Raw genomic sequence first — 27,954 nt, forward strand, 5'->3', positions numbered from 1 at the left:
CGTAAGTTACTACAAGGTATTGAATATAGTTCCCCATGCTATACAGTAGAAACTTGTTTGAGAACACTGATTTTTAACTTACTTAACTTACTGGCAGACCCTCGTACAGACCTTCGGCAAGATACCCAAGCAACCCCCTCTTTGAGCCTTAGTTTCTTTATTTTAAACTGAGGAAAATAATACAGATATGTTTGGATTGTAGTGATAAGAATTAACATAGAGGGGAGGGTATAGCTCAGTGGTAGAGCATGTGCTTAGCATGCGCAGGGTTCTAGTTTCAATCCCCAGTACCTCCACTTTAAATAGAGAAACCTAATTCCTCCCCCCAAAAAAGTAAAAATAAATAAATAAATTAACAGACACACGGCTCCTGAGATAATACTTAAAATTCAATACGTAGCATCTCTCATTTTTTCCTCTCTTGTTCACTGACAAGCATTCTCGTTTGTTTATGTCTGTATCCCCTTCTGTAAGAGTTTTCATTTTCCTGTCACTAAATTTTCCACCTTTTTATACTGCTTTTAACCATGCATCTGGGAGATAGTTCATTCTAGTTGACTTGATTAAGAAATAGTTATCTTTCCTTTTTGTGTTAGAATGACTGTGGATAATGAACTAGGTTAATAGATTGGATTGAACAATCTTTTATATGTTACCTTCTTTTTTTTCTTAGTTTTTCATTAAAGTGTAGTCGATTTACAACATTAATTTCAGGTGTAGAGCAAAGCTATTCACGTATACATATACATACATACATATGTTCTTTCAGTTGCTTTTCCATTATGTATATATTGCCTTCTTGATAACAATATTTCCTCAGGTTTTTTACTAGTTACCATTATATTATGTACTTTTTAGTTTATCATTCTTTTTCTCCAAGGAATTAGAAATTCTTAAAAGCAAATACTCTCCGCCCACCCCCAAACCCACCCCCTGTGGAATCCCCAATGTCTAGAACAGTTCCTGGCACTGACTGAATTTAAATTAGTGAATAAATGAAGGCGTAAATGAATGATTGAACATTTTGTTTCCGGAGAGTCATTCCTAGTAACACAGAATTTGGAAGAACCGAGTAGCTATGTGTATCAAATTCCGTCATTTTTCGGTAAGGAAACTGAGACCCTGAGAGTTGAGGCTTGGAAGGGTCATGTCCTTCTTACTAACAGAGTTACAATCAGGACTTACGTCTGATCCTGCAAAGATGTTCTTTGCACCACATGGCTTCATGCCATGATACTAAATATTTTGTACATGGCCACTTGTCCCCTCTGCTTTGCATGACTTTGGCAAGCTCGAACAAAATCCCAGATAATCCTTCTGGCAGGCACTGACGGAAACCTTCTTGAGCCAAGTCAAACACTAGAACAGTCTAACAGAGGCAGCTGCAGGGACAGAACAAAGGGCAGCATTTCTTTGCATAAAAAGTGACTGTTACTTTCAGAGACCTCTATTCCGCAATGTCCACACTGAACAGTGTTGCATCACACAGGCTCATTTCCTAAAACAAAGGGCAGAGGGAGGGATAAAGAGAGAGAGTCCAGTCAGACCAGATGGGAGTGTGTCAGGAATGAACATGAGTTGTAGTCGATGCTTTCTGGTTGTTATGTAACACTACGCGATGCACTATACAACAGAACCCAGCGGTGCTGTCACTACCGCAGCATTACAGACGAGGACACTGAGGCTTCAAGATGTTAACCAGCCTGCCCGAGGTCATGTATGCAGTAAATGAGATAATTCAGATTTCCCTGACTTCAAAGCTATTAACTTCTCTATTGCTACTTTCCAACGTTGAGTCACACATCTGGCTCTGATTACTGTAGCACCTGGAAATCATTGCAGCAGACCAGCAATCAAATGCTTCTTGATTGCTTCAGCGTGTATAAAGAAAACTTGTTCTACTGGACTCTGAGTTAAGAAACCTGGGGATTTTCTAACTCTGTCTCTGTTTCTCAAGAGAGGGGTAATGATTCTTCTAACCATAATTGTGGATTTACCTATATCTCTTGGCAGTTCTAACCATTTTTGCTTCATGTGTGTTGCAGTTTTGTTTTTAGGAGCGTAAGTATTTAGAATTGTTATGTCCTCTTGATTAACTGTTTTATTATTATGAATTTCCTTTTTTATTCCTAGTTACATACTGTTTTTTTCCTTAAATAGACTTTGTCCAGTATTAATTACAATCCGCCAGCTTTCTTATGACTAGTGTTAGTATGGGATATCTTTCCTCACCCTTTTATTTTTAAGCCAGTCCTTGTCTGTACATTTAAAGTGTATTCTTGAAGGCAGCATATACTTGGGTTTTGTATCATGTATTTAATCTGACAGTCTCTGTCTTTTAATTTGAGTGCTTAGACCATTTATATTTCATGTAATATGGTTAAGCTGTTTGTTTTGTATTTATCTCATGTTCTTTACTCTTTTTTCTTGGTTTTCTCCCTTCTTTTGAATTGAGTATCTTTTTAAAAAATCTAAGTTGATTTTATCTCCTTTGTTGACTCATTAGCTATACAACCATTTTGTTATTTTAGCAGTTGCTTTAGGGTTTTAGTATAAATCTTTAATGTATCACTCACTATCTTCTAGTGATATCATATGACTCTTCAAAGTATAGAAACTTCTAACAGTGCACTTCCATTTCTTTCTTCCTGGTCTTGATGCTACTGTTCTTATACATTTTACTTTTTTACATATGTTATAAATCCCAGACTACATTGTTATTTTTTGGTTTGTTTAAACAATTATCTTTTTTTTTTAAAGTACTGTCAGTTACAATGTGTCAATTTCCAGTGTACGGCACAATGTCCCAGTCATGCATATACACACATATTCTTTTTCATCAAAGGTTATTACAAGATATTGAACATAGTTTCCTGCGCTGTACAGAAAAAACTTTTTTTAAATCTATTTTTATATATAGTCGCTAACTTTGTAAATCTCAAACTCCCAAATTTATCCCTTCCCACCCCCTTTCCCCAGTAACCATAAGATTGTTTATTATGTCTGCAAGTCTGTTTCTTAAATAGTCAGTTACCTTTTAAAGCACTTAAATAGTAAGAATTTTTTTAATTTATGTATTTATCCAAGTAGTCACCATTCTCAGTGCTCTTTATTCCTGTGTATATTATATTTCCATCTGGTATCATTTTCTTCCCGCCTGAAGACTTCCTTTAACATTTCTTGTAGTACAGGTCTTCTGATGATGAATTCTCTCACCTTTTTTTTTTTTCAATTAACGTAAACTAAACCAAACAAACAAACAAATAATTCGCCCATTTCTTCCACCCCCACCTCCTTCTTCTGCCATTCCCCAGTCTGTTCTCTGTCTCTCTGAGGTTAGTTGGTGTTATTGTTGTTTTAATATATCTTTTTAGATTCCACACAGAGATCTATGTTATTTGTCTTTCTCTGTCTGACTATTGTCACTCAGTGTAAATGCTCAGGACTCTCTGATTCAATATGTAGTGTTATTCATCTAAAGGATTTATCAAAACTGAAATAAATATATAAAAACTGATTTATCCACCTTTGCTAATGATTGGACATGTTTTATGTAATTATCTACTTTAAAACTGAAGTATAGTTGGTTTACAATGTTGTGTTAATTTCTAGTGTACAGCATAGTGTTTCAATTATACATATATGTATATTCCTTTTCATATTTTTTCATTACAAGTTATTACAAGATATTGAATATAGTTCCCTGTGCTACACAATAGACCCTTGCTGTTTATCTGTTTTATATATAGTAGTTGGTATTTGCAAATCCTGAACTCCCAATTTATCCCGCTACCCTCCCCTTCCCCCCTGGTAACCATAATGGACATCTTTTAAATATTTGTAGGACTTTAGGTTACCAAAATTCCTACTTAAGATGGGGGGCAATTTGACCCTCAGAATTTGTCCCACTCTGGCAGGTAGCAGAGAGAAATTATTATGTATTTTTTTTTAATAAAAAGTGCTATTGCTACTAATCCATACATTGACCTCTCTCACTGCATCCAAGACTACACACTGTCATCCTCTTACTGTATTTAGGAAGTCACTTCTGTGGACTATCTATAGAGACACCGGAATATCAAACATTCCCAAGATTGCTTTTCAGGGAGCAAATAGAACTGAATTTGGGTTATTGAGTAATCTGTAAATATAGAAACATATGGCCATTTATTCATGGAGGTGGCCACCTGGTCAATAAATTAGGATTCTTGAATATAGATGTTGAGTACGGATAAAATCCATTGAATAAAGTCTACTCTCATAACCTCCCTGCCTGGGCAGAGTTCTCTCAAGCTGTACAACCAACAGCTTAAAGACTGTTGGCGGACACAAAGGCTGGTAAGGCCTAAAAATGTGCAGATTTTCACCAAGCAAATTATGATCAGTAATTACAAACTAATCTCTCAGAGTTGAATCATGAGCCCAAAATAAGGGGAAAAAAATCCAGAAATAGGTCGTCTGAGTCGAGTTTGAGATTTTTAATCAAATCATCCAGTGAATCTGAACGGTATTATTTACTGCTTTTAAGTGATTTGGGAATGGATAAGGCACATAAACATACCAAAAGCATTCAGTGCCTCCGAGCTGGGCCAGGCCCCAGGGCTGTCCCTCAGGAAGAGGGGCGGGTTCCACTGGCCCAAGCCTGAGACAACAGGGGTGTGGAAAGCGGGAGATGGGGGCAAGGAGGGGCAGCATTTTGCTGACAGCCGGGCAATGACTCAAAAAAAGCAGTAGAGAGGAGAGACAGATAGATGCCTTCCAGTCTATAAAAGAGAAAAAGGAAGAGAAATAAGGAAGAAAATTGGAACAGACAGAAGGAATAAAGAAAAAGTATTCTAGGTTCATAGATAGCTATACAATGTATGTAACATTTTAAATTTATGAATATTCACATGAGGAAGAAAAAATCTACGTATTTAGCCTAAAATCCGCTTAGTCTTTAAAGCGGATGAGAGAGTCCCTAGCTTCGTTTTCGTATTCACTGTTGAACTTTATTTTCCTTTCCTCAGGGTGAATTTTAAACTGGTTTCCCTTACGTAATTGTAGCCCATAATCTGTAGAGCCCCAATATTCAGCAGAATCTGTCAAATAAAAAACAAATTGAGTAAACAGAGACCCAAATCAAAAAGATGATTGCAAGGGAGAGAAAGGGGCTGTTGTAACAGGCGAATGCTGTGGTCGTGATAACGTCGGCCAGCATCTTGGGAGTCTGTACAGAGAGGAGAAAGCAAGGCCAGGAGGAAGAGGGTTCCTGGAAGTGGGCTGACAGGTGGGGCAGTGGCTCAGAGACTCTTCGCCCCCTACCCCCACCCCAAGCCCACCTATTCTGAGCAGGGAGGTCTGCAGGCTCCTGCTGGGGGGTGGGCCAAAGTTCCCAGCCCTGGAGGAAAAGGAGAGAGACGCTTAACCAGTTTGTCTAATAAGCGTTTTGTTCTGATTGGTCGGTGAAGCGAGTAGTTGAGGTAGTGACTTATGAGGCAGAGCATAGGAATTTGAGCCTGGCCTTGTCCTAGGTAAACAAAGGGCTTTTGTGAGTCTTACCGAATCAGATGGGGAAGGTTTTTTTTTTTTTAAATCAATAAACTGTTTTGTTTTCTGGAGCACGGAATGGTGAGGGTTCTTTCATCTTGCCTGTGGCCAGAAGCACAGGCTTAAGTGAAATTGAATGTTGCTAAATCCCTGTTACCTCATATTCGGCAAGTTACTGGAAAATTAGGGACTAGAAGTCACACACGTGGCTTTATTCACCAACCTTTTGTTGTAAGGCCTTTGAGTCTGGTGATTGAAATTCCCTGTCTTCTTCCGGCATAAACTTCACAAAAAGTGCATCGTCTAAGGTGTTCAGGTTCAGGTTCTTTAAAGAACTTCCAGACGCCAGATGAGCAATCTGCGTGAAGAATCTTTCTAGTTTTTCGTGTTACTTTGCCGTCTTTATTGTTGCCTTGTTTCCACCTGATGCAAGAGCCGTTTTGTTTCCTTTCCTGTTGTATATGTTGTTTCAGCACCTGGTCTTTAGTCTTTCTAATATATCCAACCAGAAGTGACCACTTCCATTCACTGCCCTTATAAAACAAGTGAGCGTTGGATTGGATGTTTTTGAAAGGTTTGTATTAAGTAAGCTGGTAACGTGATTGTTCGCAGTCTGGCCTCAGCTCTGAGCTTCTGGGAGGTAACTGCTAACCCTCGGAATGTCCTGCCTGATAAAAGTGCATTGGGTTTGGGCCACCTGGACAGTCTCTGCTAACAGTGTGGTTGATGATGTGATCTGGGGCCGTGGGGTAACAGCCCAGTCTCTGCGGGGTGGAGAATTGAGGGCAGCCACGAGGGTGGTCGGACACATCTATGTGACCCAAATGAAAACTCTGGAAACCGAGGCTGCGTGGTTTTCCTGGTGGCCCACGCTTAGCGCATGTTCACATGTCATTGCTAGGTGAAAAGCATGTGGCTCATGCCCCCTCAGGTGGAGGGAAGTAAGTGGTAGATGTCAGAAGAGTGTGTGTGTGGGTCTGTGCATGTGTGTGTTTTGTGTTCAAGGTGTGGACGAAAAATACTGCAAACCATATCAGTAAACAAAGAATGCTGAAGCCATCAAGTCATCAGTGGCTGCCGCCACCCCCCAGTGAGGACAGGCCTGCAGCTCGGCCTCTGCAGCCACTCACAATGGCACACTCTGAAGGGACTCAGAGTAAGAAAGGACAGGATACTGGCCCCAGATAGCTAGGTGCTTGTGAAAGGAATGAATTCAATGAGTCCAAACGTTTGCTCCTCCCATATATAGAAAAGCACTAAATTCTTTAACTTGAGATACCTGGTTTTCTTCAGTTAACAAGTGATCTTTTAATGTTCCACTACCTGGTCTTTGCTGTAAAACTCCTATATATCCTGGCTTCTCCACTACCTCTTGGGAACAGTCCCTCAGAGCCATCTGAGAGGCTGTCATCCTGGGCTCAAAGGGGTTCGAGTCCTCATAAACGTCCGCCAAATAAAACATCACTCAACTTTTAGGCTGTGCACTTATTTCAGTCGACAAAGGCTTGGTTCAACTGGATGCAGTTTTCTGTGTTAGTCTTGTGTTTCTTGCGAACAAAATCATGCCTAAGCAAACAGGAAATTTGTGCTGTGCTGTGGGATCAGGCCTCAGAAGATGGCTTCTCTCTTGCTCTCTGTACATGGCCCTGCCAGGCCCTGCCTCACCCTTATCTTGTGCACATAAGTGCCTCCCGTCCTAAGCTGGAAGTTTAATCAGTAACTACCTGTGTGATTGGTCCAACTCCCACCTAACAACCATTCTAGCCCTTAGACAAGAATGTTCCAGTACCTTCGATCACTTGGTCATTGACAGGAAACAGCAGCGCTCACCCCAGTCCCCCTGACCCCTTCTGACATCCTGGCCCATAACAGCCTCCTCCTCCCCTGTGTAGTGAAGATTGCTGCTGTGTTCCGCCTGTGGTGGGCTGTCCACGGTGGGGTGTCCCTCCAGGACCTTTACCCCCGACTTGTAAGATTCCCTGTTCAATGAATCATTGATGTCTCTGTCACTGCCTCTGGGTTGTTTCTTTACCTGCTGGGCAATTACAAGGGTTGCAGGATTACAGGGCGCAGCCCAACATATGCACATATTTCCTTATTTACACTGGAACAAAATCATATTTTCAAAAATAAGGCTTAAAGCACAGACTGCACTGTACAGAGCAGTATCTAGGTACATACTGAAATATTTGTAGATGCAGATGCACACAGCCACATACTCATTTATATTCCCTATAACTCCAGCCACGGGGTGGGGCAGGGCGGCCTTGTAGCAATGAGTGCAGTTATCACTCAGATCTCAGAATCTAAATTCCGCTAAAAGGAACCATGAGTTGGAGAAATGGCTGATTTCAGAGCTGGAACAGAGAAAGTGTAAAATGAGTACGTGTCAGAGAGTTGTAGGAATCAATCTGAATAAGCAACTGCTGGCCAAATAGGGGACAGTTTGTAAGTTTTCAGTTCTAAGTTTTCAGATCTTGCATCCAGGAGCCGAAGACTGACTTCCTCAATGACGCTTAAGCTCATCTTGACAAGATTCCAAGACCTCGGAAACAGAAGAAAAAATCTTCAAAGTTTCCAGAGAGAAGAAAAGTGTATGTGATTTCCCTAGGAATGGTTTTATAGGACTATGTCAGTTACCTTTTCTAAAACTCAGTTCTTTAAAACGTATCCTCTAACATAAGACAATAACTTGATTTAAAAAAAAAATAGTGAATACATAGTAAGTAACAATTTATTTGGATTGAATACAGACTAAATATGAGGAGTGTGTGTGTGTGTGTCTGTGTGCTCGTTATTAAAATGAATTCTAACCACCAAAGGAAAAAGAGTCAATGACAAATTGCTTTATTTTATAATAACATTATAATTCACTGAAATTTTATACAAAACAGACTTTGGTCCAGATAGTATTTGAGCTCTTGTTGCAAATGGTCAACATGCAAAAGAAATTAAGCATAAGAATATTCAAATAAAGACATAACATTATTAACCTGACCATTTTTTAAATGAAGAAAGTACTGCCAAAAACAATCATATGACTGCTTTACAAACCTATTTCTTTCTTATTTCTTATATAGATTTTTAACATAAATTATTATTTCATTGGCTTCAGTTTTATACATTTGGGACTGAAGACATAGTATGTACTTTAAGGAACTGACAAAATTAGAGAGTATTGGTTTCTTTATAAATCCTCCTCTATGTGGGAAAAAAAAAATACAAGAAAAGATGTGGAATGTTCGCCCTATACCCACCTCACTGGCGAGAGTAATCTCAGGGTTCTGTATAGAATCCATTTGACTATCTGTTTCATGAATCACATTTCTGCAACTAGATAGTCATTGGATACCAAGAGACAGCACCAGGTTATGTTAAAACATTTTCACACTGGACATTTGGGGCTCAGGATCTATCCATCGAGTCCATATTTTCAATGGGTGCTGCCTTTCTGTTTTGATTCTGGATCATGGGAAGAGGTGAGACACCAGAATGGTTTTTAGATCTCAATTTCCTGATGGCTGTGGCTGCCATATTCCTGGAAATGATAGTCATGTTCTGTCCTCTGAGGGACCTTAAAAAAAAAAAAAAAAAAAAGATTAGGGCACTTTCTAGTTTCTTTCACTGGGCCTGTCCGAGGTTAGTATCGAAACAAAGATATGTTCTGTAATTATTATTCAAGCTTAGAAAGAACTGAGAATAAAAATTGTTTGAGCTGGGAAAAACTATAAGAACAAAAATCTTTATCCCACCCACCCTGACGATAGTCTCTTTCCCAGACCTGTTTGCTCTGAAAAATCCCATTGAACACATCCATGTATCTATCACTCTTAAATAATTTGGGAGAAAAAATGTCAATGAAATAAAGAGGTAGAAACTGGAGGACTGAAAGAGGCTGATATTTTGTTATTCATTGAGCCTCTTGTTTTACTGACATTCTTCAGCCTCACATGTTCCACCTGTTTTGTCTACTTTTATTTATTTTTTTTAGGGCGTGGTGGTGGAGGTAATTAAGTTGGTTATTTATTTATTTATTTATTTATTTATTTATTTATTTATTTATTTATTTATTTATTTATGTATGTATGTATGTAATGGAGGTACTGGGGATTGAACCCAGGACCTCATCATGCTAGACACGAACTCTCTCACCCTACCCCCCTGTTTCGTCTACTTTTATATGTGGTGTAAAATCTCACATGACCGCCCAAGTATTCCTATGTTTTTATGAGGAGCTTTTTTTCATTGCTCTTGGAGGAGTGAGAGAGCCTTTGCCAACTACAGTCGGTCTTTTTCCTCCTCTAGTTTCTGCTCTGGAAAATACCGTAGGCTCTGATTTTATCTTTCTGGACGCATTACCTACTATCTCAGTTCCTCTCTATTAACAGGGAGTTCGGTTTCATCGCGGGGATGCCGCACAGACACCTAGACTTGGTGGGCAAAACTCTCCCTAGTGTCGTCACCGTGTGCATCCTTGATTAGAACACTGCAGTACCTTCCAGTAAACGGAATCATCATAGCAGTCCTCGTCGGCCGGCGGCCCCCAGACGGGTATCCTTAGAATCAAACCTGGGCAGGTGGGGAGAAGAGCAGTCATGTTACGATGCGGAAGAGGAAAACCCGCTTGCCGGGTAATCGAAATACTGTTAGAAAGTCACCCCCCTGAGCTTACCCGATTCCTGCCAGAAGTTTAGAAAAATTACAAATTTAACGATCGATATGTTTCTTAACGTCTACTACGCTGAGAGCACGAGGTACAGGGAAACGTTAACTTTTTATGCTCACCTGTGATTAGCCCGCCGCCAATTGCTGTTGCGATGGAAGTAAACAGCGCTGCCGCCTGCCGGCCCATGGAGTGCCTAGGAGGCCGAGAGACTTGAATTGTTTTGTTTTGTTTTTAATTTTATTTTTCTCCTTCTTATACTTCAAGAAACTTTTTAAAAAATGGAAGTACAGCCAGTTACAGAGACGCCGGCAAACAGATCTCATCTTCTGAAAGCGTGCACGCCCGCCACCTTCCGGCCAGAGTGCAGCATGACACACCAGCAGAAACATTTGTTAACAAGTTTCCTTTTATTTCATCATGTATTTATTTTCTTTGAAACTCTGATCAACGTTCAAAAATTCTTATAAGCACTTAAGCAAGAACCACCTTTTTCTTTAGGGATGATGAAAAGAGCTTCCTTAGAATGGGTTTCGAATTTTCTAGAAATGTGGCACCAGGGTCTGATCTGCGATCTGAAATATCTATTGAGTACTTGCTGTGTGCCAGCTTCCCTTCCAGGCACTGAGGGTCGAGCAACATAGAAAACAAACATGAGCTGCCGTCACCTCTCTTTTCCCCATTTCCCCCAAAATAATTGTGATGAAATTAAAAAATCGGAAAAGCTGATTTTAGCATGGATTGTAGGGACAACTCAATAAATGTATCTTTGTATCTTAGAACTAGTTACCTTCAAATGAAATGAGTGAAAAAATGCCTTATAATTTGGGGAACGGAAGAATATGATAAAACTACTGAAATGCGTTAGGGTGTCACGGAGTGACAAATGAACTAGGAATGCGGAAATCTCCTTAAGCACAGTGCCTCACTCTGAAAAGGCAATTAACAGAGTTGAAAGAACGGATGAGTGACTGCAGGAAAGCAAACCGCTGGACCTAGAGATTCTGTCGTTTCTTCCTCATCATTCAAAGGAAAGAATGCACTGAACTCAGATTTCCTCCCCCCCCCCCTTATTTGAAGGGTTCAGTTTTTTTTCTACTACAGAAAAAATGATGCACAAAACACATGATCACTGTAAAAATATTCAAAACCACTAATTAAGAAAGAGTAGGGAAACAGTTTAATTTTCCTCCAATCCTTTCAGTTTAAATATATAAAATATAAACAAGTATTGTTATAAAAACACAGTTACGTCACGATACTGATTTTCCCATTAAATCTTTTTTTTTTGTTGAGAGGGGAGGTAATTAGACTTTATTATTATTATTATTATTATTATTATTATTATTATTATTATTATTATTATTATTATTATTATTATTATTTTAATGGCACTACTGGGGACTGAACCCAGGCCCTTGTGCATGCTAAGCACACGCTCTACCAGTGAGGTACACCCTCCCCCCCATTTAATCTTAATGTCCTTTTATGTCAGTAAATGTAGATCTGGATCATAATTTTAATTGCTACAGAGTATTACACTATACAAATATACTGTAGTTTTTGGCCTACAGATTGGATATTTAGGTTTCTGATGTTTCCTATTTTAAAATATGTTTCATATTAAAACATGTTTCATATTTAAAATTTTTTAAGTATTATTATTCATTAAATCTTTATCCTTTTGATAACTGAAAAATGATAACTGGTTTTAATTCGCATTTTTTAGTTACTAGTGAGGTTGAATATTTAATACATACTTAACTAATCTGATTTTCTTCTTTTGTAAACTGCTGTTAATTTGGCCAAGATCTTTTACAATATTAAAAGATATTTTTGATGAAACATACTCCATGATAAAATAGGCTTGGAAAGCACTGGGGTAAACAAAATTAACAGCACTATTAGAGTTAGGCTGCCATAATTTGCAAAAATGTCTCTTAAGTATATCAACTTCTCCTTGTTCTAGGTTTGCCAAGAAACCTGATTTGCATTTCAGTATTCTTATCAGACCCATGTGAGTAAATAGACTTGGCTCATAGACAAAGTATTTTCTCTGCTATGTGAGATACGTGTGAATCCACACATGTGGATGGTGCCTTCCAAGGCTTGCCTCCCTCAACTCCCCCTGAATGAATTAAGAAGTTGTTGTTAAGCCTGAATAACCAAAGACTAGACTCTCAATGTTGGGAATCTCAATTTTGGGAACCTACCCAAAATCTGGCCTGCCAGTGAGACCCAGCTAGATAGACTTGTTTTATTGCATCTGTGGAGCTGGTCCAGGCATGCTGCTCAGAAATTCCTCCGTTCCTAATCCTGAGGCACCTCTTAAGAGTTTGCAGAGTATTTACACGCTGCAACACTTAGGAGTTGAACTCATTAACTCAAGCTTTTGTCATGCTTGATTTGCATTAAAATACATTAGTGTTTGGTCTCCACCCTTTGTTGGGTCCTGGAAAGAACTAAAGGAGATGTGGATATTTCTGGGGTTGTCCTCCAAATTTGCAAAAGGAATTAAGAAAAAAAAAAAAAAAGAAAGAAAGAAACAGGTGAACTATACCCAGGAAGGAGGAATTAAATTTTCTATTCAGTAGAAAATAAGATTCAGCAAATTTTTCAAGTGTTTATCATTACTGGTCCTAACACGGTTATTTTTTCATCTGCTAAAATTGAAGAGAAACGTTCTTTTCAAATTCTGCGACTCCAGCCAGTGGTCTTGTTGAAATGTTTTCAAGCACACATTTACCTTTTCTCCATGCTTTTAACTGCCTTTAAAAATTGGGCATTTTGATTCCTCCTGTGGTACTTCCTGAGTGACTGGGACTCTGGTCTTCCCAGCTGTTTTGCATGGATGACATTTATATCAAATTGTTCCTATTATTGCCTAAAAAGGTCAACTGATGGCTTATGATATCACTTCCATTCTCCTGAATTTGACTGATGGCTATTCCTCCTCTGACCACGTTAAATAAATAGTGATTCCAACTTGGGGAAGAATCTAGGTCTTTTAGAGCCTAGAAGGGATTTTAGAGACTTAATAATATAATTCTCTCATTTTTCGGATGAGGAAACTGAGAACCAGAAAGATTGAGTGGCTTCTCAAAGACCATAAGCACTTGGTAGCAAAGTTGGAGACATACGCCGGCCTTTGTGATCCCCCAGATCCAGCTGCTTTCCACATTATGCTAACTCGCTCTTCTTTGTGTGGACTGGATGGAGAGGTTGCTCAGTGCATCACATATGCCCATGGCACCTGATTTTGGTGGGACTGAGTAAAGAGAAAGCCTACTGTAATCTGACTGTGATGAGCACATTGTCCTATCAGCTAGGAGACAGTTACCTGTGGCAGAGAAATTTAAATTAAGACCATTCACTAAAAAAAAAAAAAGATCATTAATAACATTGGTTAAAAAACATCTTCCAACACAACTCTATTCTCTCGGTTGTGTCTCTTTGGCTTCAACAAGGACACTTCTTACAAATGGGGTCTGGACAGCTAAAGAAAAATCTCTGATCACTGAGTTTCTCAAAGAGTGAGATTAAAAAAGTACTTGGAAAATCCCTCCTTGCACTCACCTGTCAGTTTCTCCCACAGCTATGGCCAGGATGCTTGCGAGGCCTCCTATTACACCAGGTAAGCCATGCAGGTTGTGGACCCCACATGTATCGTGGATCCTCAGTTTAGTGGTGAACAATGGCTAGAATTGTGAAAAGAGGATACTTTATTATTTTGATAGCTGTAGAGAGCTCTGTAACTGAAGTAAATGAGCATGCAGGAAAGATTTATCTGCAGTTCCCCGTTCACATCTGAAACCCACTTACAACAAAGAATCGGAACACACTGGTGGCAAAACCGCTCACTTTAGTCTTAGGTAGACAGATTGAAGGTGTGTGACTTCAAGTCCTACTCATCCTTCCTCACTGATGATATCCTAAATCCCCTGAAAAAGGGCTCAGAGTCCTTAATTATACAAAACAAACACCATGAACAACAAAACCTTTCAAGGAACTCCCTGGAGGAAAGTAATACAGCTACTTAATGTTCAGACCATACTAAGTTAACACATAACTTAGTAGCCGATATCCACAAAGGAAGGCAGGAAAGAGGAGAAACCACAGGACCACTGACACGCAGGCGATATTTCAACTGCAGGCAAAGGAAGGCAAAGGATCCCCAGCCAAGGAGAGGTGCACAGGAAAGGGCTTTTCATAACTTCTCTCTGCCGGCGGGATGTGAGATGATGGGGCAGATCCAACGTGTGACTCAGAGTGCCTGTTCATACTTACGGTCAGGTACTTGAACCCGAGCACCGAGACAATTCCTGCAATGCTCCCAATGAGCATAGAGAAGTAGGGGTGAACCACCATGTCCGCACAAGCGCCCACAGCCACGCCTCCGGCAAGGGTAGCATTCTGAATGTGAACCTGTGTGCGGCACAGAAACGTGTGCGAGGTGAGCTGAAAGGGGCAGGGTCCACAGCAACCTTGGATTCAGTGGTTCCCAGGAACACTCTTCAGTTGGAATGGCTGTGGATTCTTTTTTTCTTTTAATATGTATTTTTATGGAAGTATAGTCAGTTTACAATGTTGTCAATTTCTGGTGTACAGCACAGTGCTTCAGTCATACATGAACATACATATATTCATTTTCATATTCTTTTTCACCATAAGTTACTACAAGAGATTGAATATAGTTCCCTGCGCTGTACAGTAAGAACTTGTATATCTATTTTATACATAGTAGTTAGTATCTGCAAATCTTGAACTCCCAATTTATCCCTTCCCCCCTCTAGATCCTTTTTTAAGAAGAGGGTTCTTTGTAATTCCAGAAGGTCTTCCTTCCCAGTAGTTGACATCTGGTATCTTTCTTGTAGGGTTCCTTGGTTGTACATGGGAGACAGGTCAATGAGACCAATGTGGGGAAGGATGTGAGCAAATCAAAAGAACGCATAGTGGGAGGGTGAGAGGGTTTACAGCAATTATTCTGGCAGTGTTCTGCCTCTTTATGCAGCTTTGGAATGCATTTGTGGTTTCCATGGGCTGAAAGAGGCTCATAGATGCTGTGTGCTTTGCAGAGTTCATGATAGCCCAGTAACCAAAGAGGGGATATAGAGACATTGAAACGTACACATCACTCATCAAAGACAATAGCTTTTGCAAGTGTCACTGTACTGAGAACAGCTGAGGACAGAGGAAAGAGTAACCAGTTCCCATTTACCAAAATTCCTTGGAAAAATCATATTCCGGCTGTTCTGCTTGAGGAGGAAGGGTTATCAGTACTTTTAAAAGAGAACCACAGAGCTGTACATGTGCAGTTGCTTCTTTTATTGTTTTCAGTTTTCTTTCAGGAAACTGAAATACACGTCCTTAGCTACACTTAGAAATATTACAATATCCCTTTTCTCCCTCAGCTTAGAAAAGAAGAGTGGTTGCTTTGAGAATTATTCCTTCTCCGCCATTTCTCTCTATTCATAGGCGAGAAACTCAAAAGACCATTTTGGGGGGTGGGATTTAAACAATGCTTTATTTTGAGTTAGTTTTAGACCTGTAAAAGTTGCAAAACTATTGCAGAGAGTTTCCACGTATACCACACCCAGTTTCCCCCAATGTTAACGTCTTACATGATCCCAGAACTAGGAACTTAGCATTGGCGTAACACTGTTAAAGACCTGATTAGAATTTCACCAGTGCCCCCACCAACATCCCTTTTCTTTTCCAGAATCCTGCTCCAGGTCCCACATTGCATTTAGCTGTTACTCCTTTGAGAGAAATTTGCTGGTAGAAAATTACAATCACCTTGTACTCTCCCCATCTCTTTTTCTACTCTTGAAAAGCCCTGTTTCTAGGAAAGTATTTCTAAGAAATCGGGGACCTCTTAGCTGTATCCTTAAAGAAATACGGTTCAGATCTTTGATTTTTGCACGACTATATTCCCTACTAGGCTGTAAATTCCTTGGTCACACTTTTACATTCGCCAGGGTACAAATTTGAAGAAGTGAATGGTTCATGCTGTTTTCAAATGATTCTCCAAGGTCTGCCGTGCTGCGATTGGTTCTGGCAGCTCGGCAGTGATGCAGAAGTGAGCCACGCATCCGAACAGCCATCAGGGGTGCTTAGTGAAACTTCCACGGGGGTTACCAGACCACTTACCATATTGAGCCTGTTTCCGGGCTCAAGGAGGCTGGAGAACGCGAAGACGCTGACGACGCAGGCAGCCAGAGAGAAGTACGTGTTCACCATGGCCCTGTGCTGGTTGACTCCAGGGTCAGCGATGGCTGAGTTAAAGCTGGGCCAGAATATCCACAGGAAGAGCGTCCCTGCAGTAAACCACACAAAGGGCTCTCAGTTCTGCATATGGAAGAGCATCCAGGGCACTGACAAGGTATCTCTACTTTGAGGCTTTGCTGCATAAGAGCTGGGGGAAAACTGGGGCACCGAGCCAGCATGCACAAAAGTAGGACTCAGAGTAGGACGTTCCTTGTAGAGCATCTTCGTGTCTGTGTCGGCGTTAACGTTCCCTTGTGTCCAACCAGACAGACAAGAGTCAGGCAGGTTCACCCCACTCACCGATCATCGCGAAGATGTCCGAGTGGTACACAGACTCCTCGTTGGGATGCCTTTTTCTCAGTGTTGGTCGGTACAAGACACCAGCTACAGCCAGACCGAAGTAGGCTCCAAAGGCGTGGATGGTCATTGATGCTCCAACGTCAGAGGCCTGGGGGGGCAAAACATTCACGTAAGTAGAGCCGAAACTCTCTGCAGGAGGAAGGCCCATTGCTTCCCTGGTTAAACAAACTAACAAAAAAAGATCCAGAGAGAGAATGAGTGTGTCAGAGAAAGGGAGTGAAACAGGATAGGGAACAAGAAAAAGCATGGGGTTTGGAGCCACATAGCACTGACTTTCAGTCCTGGGTCAGGCGCTGCTTTGGTGTGACTTTAGACAAATTACTTCTCTGAGTCTCCAGTTCTGTAAAACGGGGAAGCATTACCCAGCTGATATAGCTGTGGTGCTAGTTAGGTGAGACCATGTGTTCAAAGTGCTAGGTCCTCAGTGGATATCTAAGACATTTTACATTTCGTCTGCAGGTTAGGGAGATTCTCAGCAAAATAGGATGCACTGGACTCGATCGAAGCAAATGTGATTTTTGCATTCGGTTGACCTTGCAGTGAAACCTCACTTCACTGCAGCTCAGAGACTTGAAGCCTCACAAAGTCTGAGTTGTTCCCATCTTTCTTCACTCGGCTGTGATGGTGGGAAGACCAGCGGAGGGCCAGGATTCATTTGAAGAAATATATTTGAGGTCTCTCTCTAGGACACTGAATAGATTTGATCCCGTCTTCTACATTTCCTGTCTCTAGAGGGAAAGTTCAGAGCGCCAAAGCCAAGACATCGCCCTGTGCTTATTAAGATAGGAAAATGATACACATGTATTCATTTATTTAAGATTTTCATACTTGATAAACTCCTCTGTACCTTTCAGGTCCCGCTTAGCTGTCACCTCCTCAGAGAGGCCTTCCTTGATTCCACAAACTAAATTAGGTCTTACAGCTATACTCTCAGCCCCCCCATTTCATAGCATGTACTGCAATTTATAATAATATTTGTGTGTGTGTGTGTGTGTGTGTGTGTGTGTGATTCTATGGGTAGGTGGTTGAATGCATGATAATTTGTCATTGAATCACTAACACATGACAACAGAAAATTGTCAGAAATATTTGTTACTAAATTAAACGCTCTATAGAACCATAAACAAAATACTGGAGAGTGCCTAGGAATATTCTATTTCTTTTCCTCGGGGGGAAGTCAATGAATTTTTCATGGAGGAGAAGAAATTTGATCTAAGCTTTCATAAAAGCCTTTGAAAGGGCTGTTCACTTCGTAGTTGAAGTAAAAGCAGGAATTAATCATTGATAGAACATATTTTAATAAAAAGAGTGGTAGAGCTCGACAGTTCTGGATTTGAGTCCAGATTCAGGCAAGTAAGTCATTTAGCATCTGTGATGATCAGTTTTATGATGTGTAAGTAGTCACAACATAATACCGACCTTACACTGTTGTGGTGACGATGAAATTAGGTAATGCTTATAAAAACTCGTGGTTTACAGTAGGCACTCAAGTGAGGACAATTATTACTGCTTGCTATGGTATCGCTGTCACCAAGATTCGTCCCTGCACGTGGTGGGTGTCCAGTACGTGTTGCGATCAGAAGTGATGCTCAAAGCTAGGAAAGTGGAACTCTCCTACGCCTTACCAAAGAGTCTCGCTGCCAACTGCGTACTCATTGCCAGCAAAGACAGCGATTTCTATAATTGTCATGATCAGCATTTGCACAGGACTCGTTTTTCCCAGGACAGCTCCAAAAGAAATCAGAACTGTGGCTGCACTGAAGTCGGCGTTTATCATGCTGAGGGAGAAAGAAAGAAGGCCCTGAAGAATTATGCACACCCAAAACGTGAGCGTTGTAACGGACCAGCGTGCAAGGCCCCTCTCCCCACCTGTCCCCATGAGGTGCTTCTCCCAGGCCGACCCTCATCCTCTCCCACCACCTCGCCCACCCCTACCCCCATTCGCCAGACAATCCTCTGTTGCTCCAGCATTTCCTTTATTTTAACCTATCTGTTCTCTATCTCATTTAGGGTTTTACCCTATTTTTGGCCATTGGATACATGAATTGTGTTCTAGGGTGTCAACGTTTCAAAAACAAATCTCAGAAAAATTACTAGTGGAGGATTTTTCCTTCCTGTAGCTGCGGTGGAAAAAATATAATAATTTTATAGAAGGGGATTTCTTACACCCTGAGGGTCAAATCAGAGAGGATATAGACATGAATGAATGATCCAGCTCATGAGAGCAAGGCGGTGATTGAGATCCTTGGATTCCCAAGGATTTTTTTTATCATCGAAAGGAGACAATGTGCAAGCTAGTTCAGAGGCTGTCAAGAGACCAAATAGGGAAACAATTGCTCTGAAAACACAATGGCTGGAAAATAAGCGATGCTCACTTTCTGATTCCAACGCGCGTTTTCTTTCCGTTGCTGTACAGGTAGCCCTGGACAAGGGTGCCCCACTGGAGACCCAGAGCAGCAATGAGCAGGTTGATGCCCACACTGCTGAAGCCATATTTCTTCAGGAAGGTCATGACAAAGCCAAACCCAGCAAATATCATAACGTGTATATCTTGGAATACTGCAAAAGAGCAGAGGGGGAAAAAAAAACCCCGTGTAAGAGGAGCACTAAGAAAGCATTCCATCATAGTGTATTCCATTTATTAGGTGCAACATCCTTTTCAGAAAACACTCCAAAGGCAGAGTTAACTGGGCAGCCAAAGATGTGGTTCCAGTGCCAGCTTGGCTCACTTACCAGCCATAATAAGACCTTGGGCAAGTTATTCAGTGTCTGAGCCTTTTCTTGGAAGCCTATGCACTGTCATACCAGTGTGTCTTTTATGCTCTCCTTGAAGCGTTTTCCATTAGTTTCCACCCGAGGAAACCTTGGCAAAACACAGTGCAAGCGTGAACCACTCTTGCAGCCTTCCCCAGTGCTCCCAGGGAAAATGAGTATTTCCGCTTGTCTTTCCTAAACCTCAGCTTTAGCGCGTGTCACGTTGCATTACCACCTATCTCACAGGCGCCACGCTGTAACCGTTATTTGGTGAGATGTCCATCTCCTGCGCTAGATTGTGAGTTTCCTGATTGGCGGGATTAAGACATATTCATCCTTTGCTCCCCTGAGTCTGTCATAAAAGCCTACACGCAGGAAGAGGGAGTAACGACTAAATGAATGAGCCTGCAGTGTTTATTTGTCTATCAAATGGGTGTCCTGGCATCAGCCCTGGAAATCTTACCAGATCATTATTCAAGTCATATGGGATAATGTCCTCTGTTGACACTTTCTAAACCAATGTAAGGAGGGCTATATCCTCTTGAGGAACAAATACTTGACCTGCTGTCTGGAGATGTAGGCTGAGGTTCTCCAGTTCTGTCACATGACTATGTGACATTGGACAGATCATGTGTTCTCTGGGGGCTTCTGTGTTCTCATCTGCAGTACTGAAAAGGCTCTATTTCACAGAGTAACTCTGAGTGGGATGATAACCTCTGTGGGAGGGAGTATGCAGTAAAGCGCTGTATAAGTAAAACGTATGATCAAACGTTGGTAAAAACACAGGCTCTTCCCTCAAGAAACTTACAGCTTAGTTGCCAAGACATATGGTAGGCTGAACCACATGAAATTGACATTTTTGCATTGAAACTGCCAATGAAAACAGTTTGACTATTGGCGATTTCTTAGGGTTCAACCTATCATATATGCACAAAGCAAACAGATCAAACTGGGAACAAACATAAAACCAGAGAGAAAAAAAGAACATTTAAATGTTGAATTAATGTGAGCCATTGTGGCCAGAGGTTTAAGTGGAAGGAGGCACAAGGGGGGACATGCCTAGAAATTGATCTCAGAGGAAACTAATATTAGAATCCAATTAATTTGATCAAAGGGTGGAGTCAGGATTTGAACCCAGGCTTGACTCCACCAAATTGTCCCTGCACTGAGCAATGGTAGGGGTGTAAGGATGATCAAAACAACGTGTTGGCCGCCCAGGCACTCAGCCCAGTCTCTCCTCATTGGCTCTCTCTGCTTCTTTTCTACCATCAGGCTTAGGAGACAGTGTGTTTGAGATTGGAGACCATGCCACTCCGGCTTGTCTACTGTAAGGGGGGCTGTGATGCACAGCCCAGATATGCCCTGTGGGACTTGGAATATTTATTCCTTCTGTTTCCCCTGGCTGCCGGGAGTGCTGCTGGGTGACAGCTCTCAGTTCCCTCTGGTTAATACCTTTGTCTTGTCCAGGTCATGACCCTTCCCTTGGGCAGCCTGCGCCCAATGACAGGTTCACAGAAGCATCCCCTTGCCTTGGGAAGGGCCGCCTGAGGCTCGGCGATCCCAGTCTCAGAGTTCCCCGTGGGGTCCGCCAAGGTTTCTTTCTCTGCCCAAACCTGCTGCTGCACTACTGTGGGGGTCCATCGTAAGGCACCCCCCCCGAAACCTCGTTTCAGATGAATGTTGCTCTTAGTCTGTAGCACCTCCCCTGTGGGCGCCCCTCATCTCTGCAGAACTTCCCTGACTTTTTTCCCTGACACAACTCGTATACCACATTTTTTTCCTCAAACTTTGTGAAGTAAATTGGATAAGCCAATCTGCGGCAGAGATCACACCTGGAAGTGGATAAAGATGTTATCTTTCCAGAGGTACCCATAGTTGGAAAGGGCTAGTTGGAGGTGTGGGGACTTACCCTACAATCTTATGCTATGACGAATACCAGGACAGACACCAGTTGGCGCCATAGACTGAATCTCTGGGGTCCTTCAGTGGTCTAGAAGCTAGTCTGACTTTGTATGCGTGCAGCAAATGTAAGAATAGGGAGAATGTGAAAGCCGGACCAAACTTCATGAGTCAGGTTCACAGAGCATTGCTACTCTGGACCCCATCCTCACAGTGAGCTTTTGGTCATTTTATTGTTCTTTGGCGCCACTTCCTGAGAGTCAGCATGAGGAAGGTAGAAAGAAAAACAGATCTAAAGATTCTCTTTCCTCAGCAGCTTTGGGGGAGGTCTCAGAGAAGAGGATGCTGCAGGTTTTTTTTTTTTTTTCTTTTCCCTAGTGAGATAATGCAGATATGCAAAAAAATCTGACTTATCTCCCCATATGGGATGTCAACCCTCATCCCATGTCTACCCAGAGAAGTTCAGTATTGGGATTTGATCTGACCTGTCAATGGGCAATTGTCAACTAACATCAGCCTGTTCAACTTTTGAAACATAGGGGACCATATGCATTCATCTTCCTTTACAAATTGTTTTGCCACCATTTAATTTTTATACGTAAACATTTGATTTAGATCATAGACTAAGTGAGAGTGGAACTTAGAGGACACGCATGACTCTTACTAACAGGTTATGACTTTGCTAAACCTTTCTGGGACTCAGTTTTCTTGCCCTGAAGGAACGGTTGGGACTGGATGAAATTCCAAGCGTCTTCTCTCTCCACAACCCGTTCTGTTTATTTTATTTTGTTTTTAGGTCAGACTCTAAGATCCAGAGAAGTTAGGTGAGTTGTTGAAAAATCATTAAGCTAAAATAAAGATAAGAATCCAGTCTTATTGACTTCACTTTTTTTTTTTTCATTACACTGAGTTATTTTTCTAAACGTTCTTGTCTTTTTTCCTAGAGTACTCTTGCTCCTGGAATCTGCTGATTATAAAATGTGCAGTAACCAACTAATTTAAAAATCGTTTTAACTAATTTTGTGATGTCTCACACTGAGAGTGATAATTCTTCAGATTCTTTCTCCCTCCCCCTTTGATGGAAAACCAGACATTTTTTTCATTTTATTTCTAATTTTTATTGTACAAATTTTTCATACATATAGAAAAGTAGAATAGAATGGTGGACACTCACGTATCCATCACCTAGATTTAAGAGCTGTTAGCATTTTGCTCTATATCTGCTTCATCTACTATTTGTTCTTATTGAAATATTTTGGGGTAAATTACAGACATCACATCTCACTCCTAAATACTTAATGTATCCCTAAAAATTCAAGGACGTTTTCCTACACAATCACACCACCATGATCATGCCTAGCAGATAATCATAATTTCTTATTATAATATAAGAACCTATATTCATATTTTCCTAGTTGCCCCCAAAATATCTCTTACAGCTGATGGAAAACCAGACATGTTATAGGGAAGGAGGAATGTCTGTATTAGCTGTGCTCCAATGTTTTTCCCTCCCGCTAATCTAATTCTTGTTACCGCTTTTCGCCACAAGGGGGCTAAAGAACCTCATCTATTATTTAAGTCGCTGAAGAGGGTTTACAAAGTGGTGAAGGCGCTTGATGGGTAATGATCCTGTGTAAAAGGGATGGATAGACTTCTAGGAGCATTTTATAATAAAGTAAAAAAAAAAACAAACCCTGTAGTGTTAGACTTGTGTGCATGGAAGTAATTAATGTCCATCATTGTTGTAGTTCAAAAGTTGTACACGGAGTGATCTATTCCACGTCCCAAGGCAAGCATGAATAAAATTAGGTTAAATGTAAAAAGAAAAAAAAGGTATGGATAGAAAGGTTTATAAACAATTAGGATGTTGTATTATCTTTCATGCTGCTGTAGGAATTTTTTTGTGGGTAGGGACTAGGGAGAGGGCTATGAGTTTAATTTTCTGGTCTCAGATTCAGCCAATTGAAGGAATAAAGCATCCTATCTATGGAAGGAAAAAGAAATTTCTTTCGTGGCTGGAATGTTTGTGAAGTCTTGTGACAGATTTTAAGGACTGCCCAAACTTGTCTAAATCAGATACTCCCAAGAGTGCGCAATTTTCGCGTCCAGAGTCAACTTGGCAACGTCTGGAATTTTTGTTCTATATTTTACTGCCACGTTCATCCTGGACTAGGATATCTTATAGGTCCTGATAATTCATCATCTGTAAAATGCAACTGATTATTCCAACTTTCCCTCTACCACCACCAACCAACCAACAAAATGAAGCAGAATCCTCTTTCCCCTCTATTTTCTATACCAGTCTGCTGCCTAGAATGCCTTCTCCAGCCCATAGCCAACACTTTGTTAACCCGGCCGACTTCTGGGCACCCTTCGAGAGCCAGATGCGCCGCACGATGTTGCCAGGCTCAGCTGTCACCCTGTGCGGGTCCCTCTGGCCTTATTTCATTTGCTCCTGTGCTCGTCTGTCTCATTCCTCTCTGTGCCACTTATCATTTATTCAGAGAGTCTACCCAGGGGACACTGGCAGGAAGGCACTCCTAGGAGGAAGTGAGTGCAAGTGTGAAGACAGGAATCACGACGAAATGGCTCATCTCTAAGACACCCCCAGCAGCAAGCCTGGCTCCTGCTGCTGTTCAGCAAGTTCCTCAGTTACGCATGGATACATGGCTCACGGGGGAGGGCCACTGAGAATGCATCTAATTGGGCTCTAGGGCTCTTCATGGCCAACCCCTTGCTGGGTGCCATGGAAGCCAAAAACTGTGGAGGAGAGCTTGTTCCTCAAATGAGTTTCTCTGGGGTCAGTTGTGACCTGCAGCGTGATAGTCAGGCGTGTCCCCACAACCATGGTTTTGCCCTGGGGTGGGTGCAAACGCCGGGGCTGCGTGACATCGCTCTTTTTTTCTGCTGTTCTCAAAAGCACAGCAAGAATGCGAGTCAGAGAGAGGGAGGGATGAAGAAACTTTTATTTGACTGGTTTTATTTAAAATTTCAATTAAAATCATGTTTTATTTATTTGCGAAACATTCCTGACTTTCACTACACTGCACCTGAGAACTGTTGCTACACACTGCGAGCTCCTTAGACAAGCCCTGAGCCTTCTCTGTGCCTGAATCCGCGCACTTGGCACGGTGCGTGGGGCTCAGTGGGCACCCCGAAGTGTTTGCTGCCTTGACTTGAAGTCTGCATCTTAATGAATGAATATTCAATAATCTCCTTGGGGGAGGGTTTAGCTCAAGGGGTAGATTGCTTGCTTAGCATGCGTGAGGTCCTGGGTTCAATCCCCAGTACCTCCATTATAAATAAATAAACAAACAAACAAACAAACAAACAAACAAACCTAATTACCACCCCCCACAAAAAAATAAAATTAAATAATCTTCTCACCAGTGACTTATGCTCTTAAATAAGTTTTGTGTACCTTGATTCTTTGAAATATAGGAAAAAATATATACGTAGAAGAGTACAGTCATGTAGTTTCTAGGGCTGTTCTACAAAATATTTCACAGGAATAATATAACTAAACTGGAAAATTAGTATTAGCCAGAATTTCTTTATTTCTTTATTTTTTAGTTTTCTTATTTAAAAAAATTTTTTAACAGAGGTACTGGGGATTGAATCCAGGAACTTGCACATGCTAAGCACCTGCTTTACTGCTGAACGATACCCCACCTCTAGAGAATTTTAGATCTTGAGAGCCACTTTAAGGAGGAGAGAACTTTTAATTTTGTATAGATGGGCTTATGGAGAGCACTTTGAATGAGTGAAGACTACCTTCCTCGTGAAACTTCACTTTGTGTTCTCCCTTCCTCTGCCCCCAGCCCATGTCCTGGCCTCACTGCCCTGGCAGCGAGGGAGAGCTCGTGGTGTGTGAGCGTGTGTTTGCATGTGTTTAATCTGGCTTTCCTCATTGGAATATGAACTTCATGGACTTTGCTCGTTTCGCTTGTTTTGTTTTATTCACTGCCTAGAGTCTAGGGCCTTGAAGATTGCTTGACAAGAACTGGGAACTAAATAGATATTTTCTTAATGGAATCATAAACCAAATGAATTTCCATGTTCCTTGCAAGCGGAGTGTAAGGGACACGCGGTTTCTAGGCAATTGAAAAAAATGGCCACTTTTATGAGTTCTTCTCTCCAACTTGGTTTTTTCCTCAAATTCTGAGTTGAAGTTTTACCTACCAGCTATGACCCTGGGACTGAGAGAATTCAGCTTGAATTATGCAAATTATGATGCTCTTAATCTTTTAAGATAATTTTATTTTGAATAACACTACACCTAGATGACTATTTTTGGCGTTTTGTCTTTACACTATACTGCAGCTCTTCCTTCACCTGTGTATCAAACAGTGGAGTCTTAGAATAAAGAGGTTTCATTTGTTTTACCTCTGAATAAGTTTGCTTGGTATATGGGAAAAATATTTCTCAAATGAATAAATGAAACGTACAAAAGCAGACGGTGCTGAACAGACTCCTGTTCCGTGCTGGTGCTCTCTAACTTGCAGACTATAAACTTATTTAATCAAGAACCTTTCAAACTAAATTGCTTTGCTGTACACCTGAAACTAACATGGTAAATCGACTACACTTCAATAAAAAAAATAAGAATTACAGGCAAAAGAAAAAAAAGAGAGAACCCGTTTGGATGTCTGTGTAGTGCAAAGAGAACTTGATTTGGAGCCTGAGTCTCTGACTCATGGTCCTAACTCTGCCCTTAACTTGCAAACGTGCATTTTAGCTGAGTCACTTAGTAACTCAGGGTCATAGTTTCTACGTGAAAATACTCCTCTTTATATAAACGCCCTCAGGAAATGCAAGAATGAGACAACAAATGTCATATTGTTTTTAAAAAGCTTAGACACATGCTCTAGAACGACGATAAATCTTACTACTATTTTCAAATATTTAACAAACTAACAGAATTTAACATTTACTAGATAATAAATAATGAAATTATTTGTGCCTCATTAAAAAAAAAAAAGCCAGTCTGTATAATAGGGATATATTACCACCTCTCTGCCTGGTTAACGAGGTGATGAACATGCCTGGCTCGTAATAGGCAGTCAGTAAATAGTAGTTTTTATTGCGATGCTAACCATTTTATAGCCTGCCCTCCTGGATGAGACACTAAATCCCTTCTTTCCTTCAGTTACCATTCGAAGGGAAGGGTTCTACTTTTAAAATATGTTAGGTGCGCACACGTTTCTTCTCGTCCCAGAGGAACAAACTGCCTTCCTCTCAGGATATTATAAAACCCTCACTGCATCCATCACGTCCTGTATTATGCTTAATACCCTTTCACATCCCTTAGGGCCCCCGCATGAAACCCAGGCTCCTCTTCTCAGTATTCCATTTTGTTTCTGCTTTTTTGCCTCCAAAGTTACCTTTGACACTTTTTTTTTTGGGAGGGGGGAAAGGGATTTTTATGCCTTGAAGAACTAGTGAGCAAGAGAAAAAGAAGGTCATTTAACAGCATGTAGGCAACACCAAAAAACTGATCAGTTTAATTTTCAGCTGCTCGTTCTGATGTTTTAATAGACACAGAGTCTATCCAAATGCATTAACTACAGAGACCGGATGCCACAACATGAACTTACAATACCCTTAGCACTCATCACTATCACAGAATTCCATGGGAGCTCCAGTGTGGAGCTCAAGCCATTACAAAGGCTTCACATTCTGAGAGAATGTGAAGAAATGTGAGAAATCCCCAAAACCCAGAATACAAAGGCGATCGCTTACTCACACGGATACAAGTCAAGGGATCCATTCATGTGCGTGCTAAGTGACTGGGTGCCGGTGATCTGATCCGTTTCATACTCAACAAATACTCCAAATAAAATAATCATGGTAACCTCCAGGCCGATGGCGATGAGAGAGAATTGGAACCTCATGTTTGTGGCAAAGGACAGAGGCACACTGAGGGCTTCGTAGGCTGTGGGAGGTTGATAAGGACAGATGGACAGCTCTGTGTGTGGAATTGGGCTGCACGTTCAAGGCACTCCAGTGACACTGCAAGAAAAAAAAAAAAGGGCAAGACTGGTGAAAACACCCCATCCACTGCGGAGAATTATGCTGTGTAACTGAATTGTTCTAAACGCCAATCTGAAGAACATACAATAGAGATTGGAAGAAGCCAGCTGATGGGAATGAACTATGGTACCAAAGTGTCTAGAATCTTACTTAACTTCAATTCAGCAGAAACGTGGTGCTTATTGTATGCCCAGCACTGAGCTAGGCGCTATTGGAGACACAGAACAAAATACAGCACGGGTCTGTTGACTTCCTTGAGGAAGTTAACAGTCTCGTTGGGAAGACAGAAATCCAAGCTAATGATTCTGTAAAAACAGATAAGCAATATAACAGTGTTTGTAAAAGTATCGGGTAACATAAATAAGTCAGCAATTCATTTTGTCCTGGGCCGAGAATACGATTGTGAATGAAATGATATTGATCGGGAAATTAAAAAAAATAAGTAAGAC

At 41.0% G+C, this 27,954-nt stretch overlaps 1 protein-coding gene and 1 long non-coding RNA gene across 2 annotated transcripts in view; one reads left to right on the forward strand and one right to left on the reverse strand.

Moving 5' to 3' along the window:
- LOC116658311 overlaps positions 1-27,954 on the forward strand; it is a 109,072-nt gene that overhangs the window by 16,895 nt on the left and 64,223 nt on the right. The gene's annotated exons all lie outside the window — the stretch shown is intronic.
- Positions 8,356-27,576, reverse strand: RHAG (Rh associated glycoprotein). Its single transcript, XM_032463227.1, is given in 10 exon segments — positions 8,356-9,103; positions 10,025-10,098; positions 10,315-10,388; positions 13,769-13,890; positions 14,480-14,617; positions 16,343-16,509; positions 16,760-16,907; positions 18,438-18,597; positions 19,195-19,378; positions 27,219-27,576. Coding segments are annotated over 10 exon segments (1,290 nt in total). The 5' UTR covers positions 27,367-27,576; the 3' UTR covers positions 8,356-9,028.

Source organism: Camelus ferus, chromosome 20 (genome assembly GCF_009834535.1).
Source record: "Camelus ferus isolate YT-003-E chromosome 20, BCGSAC_Cfer_1.0, whole genome shotgun sequence".
Taxonomy (NCBI): Eukaryota; Metazoa; Chordata; class Mammalia; order Artiodactyla; family Camelidae; genus Camelus; species Camelus ferus.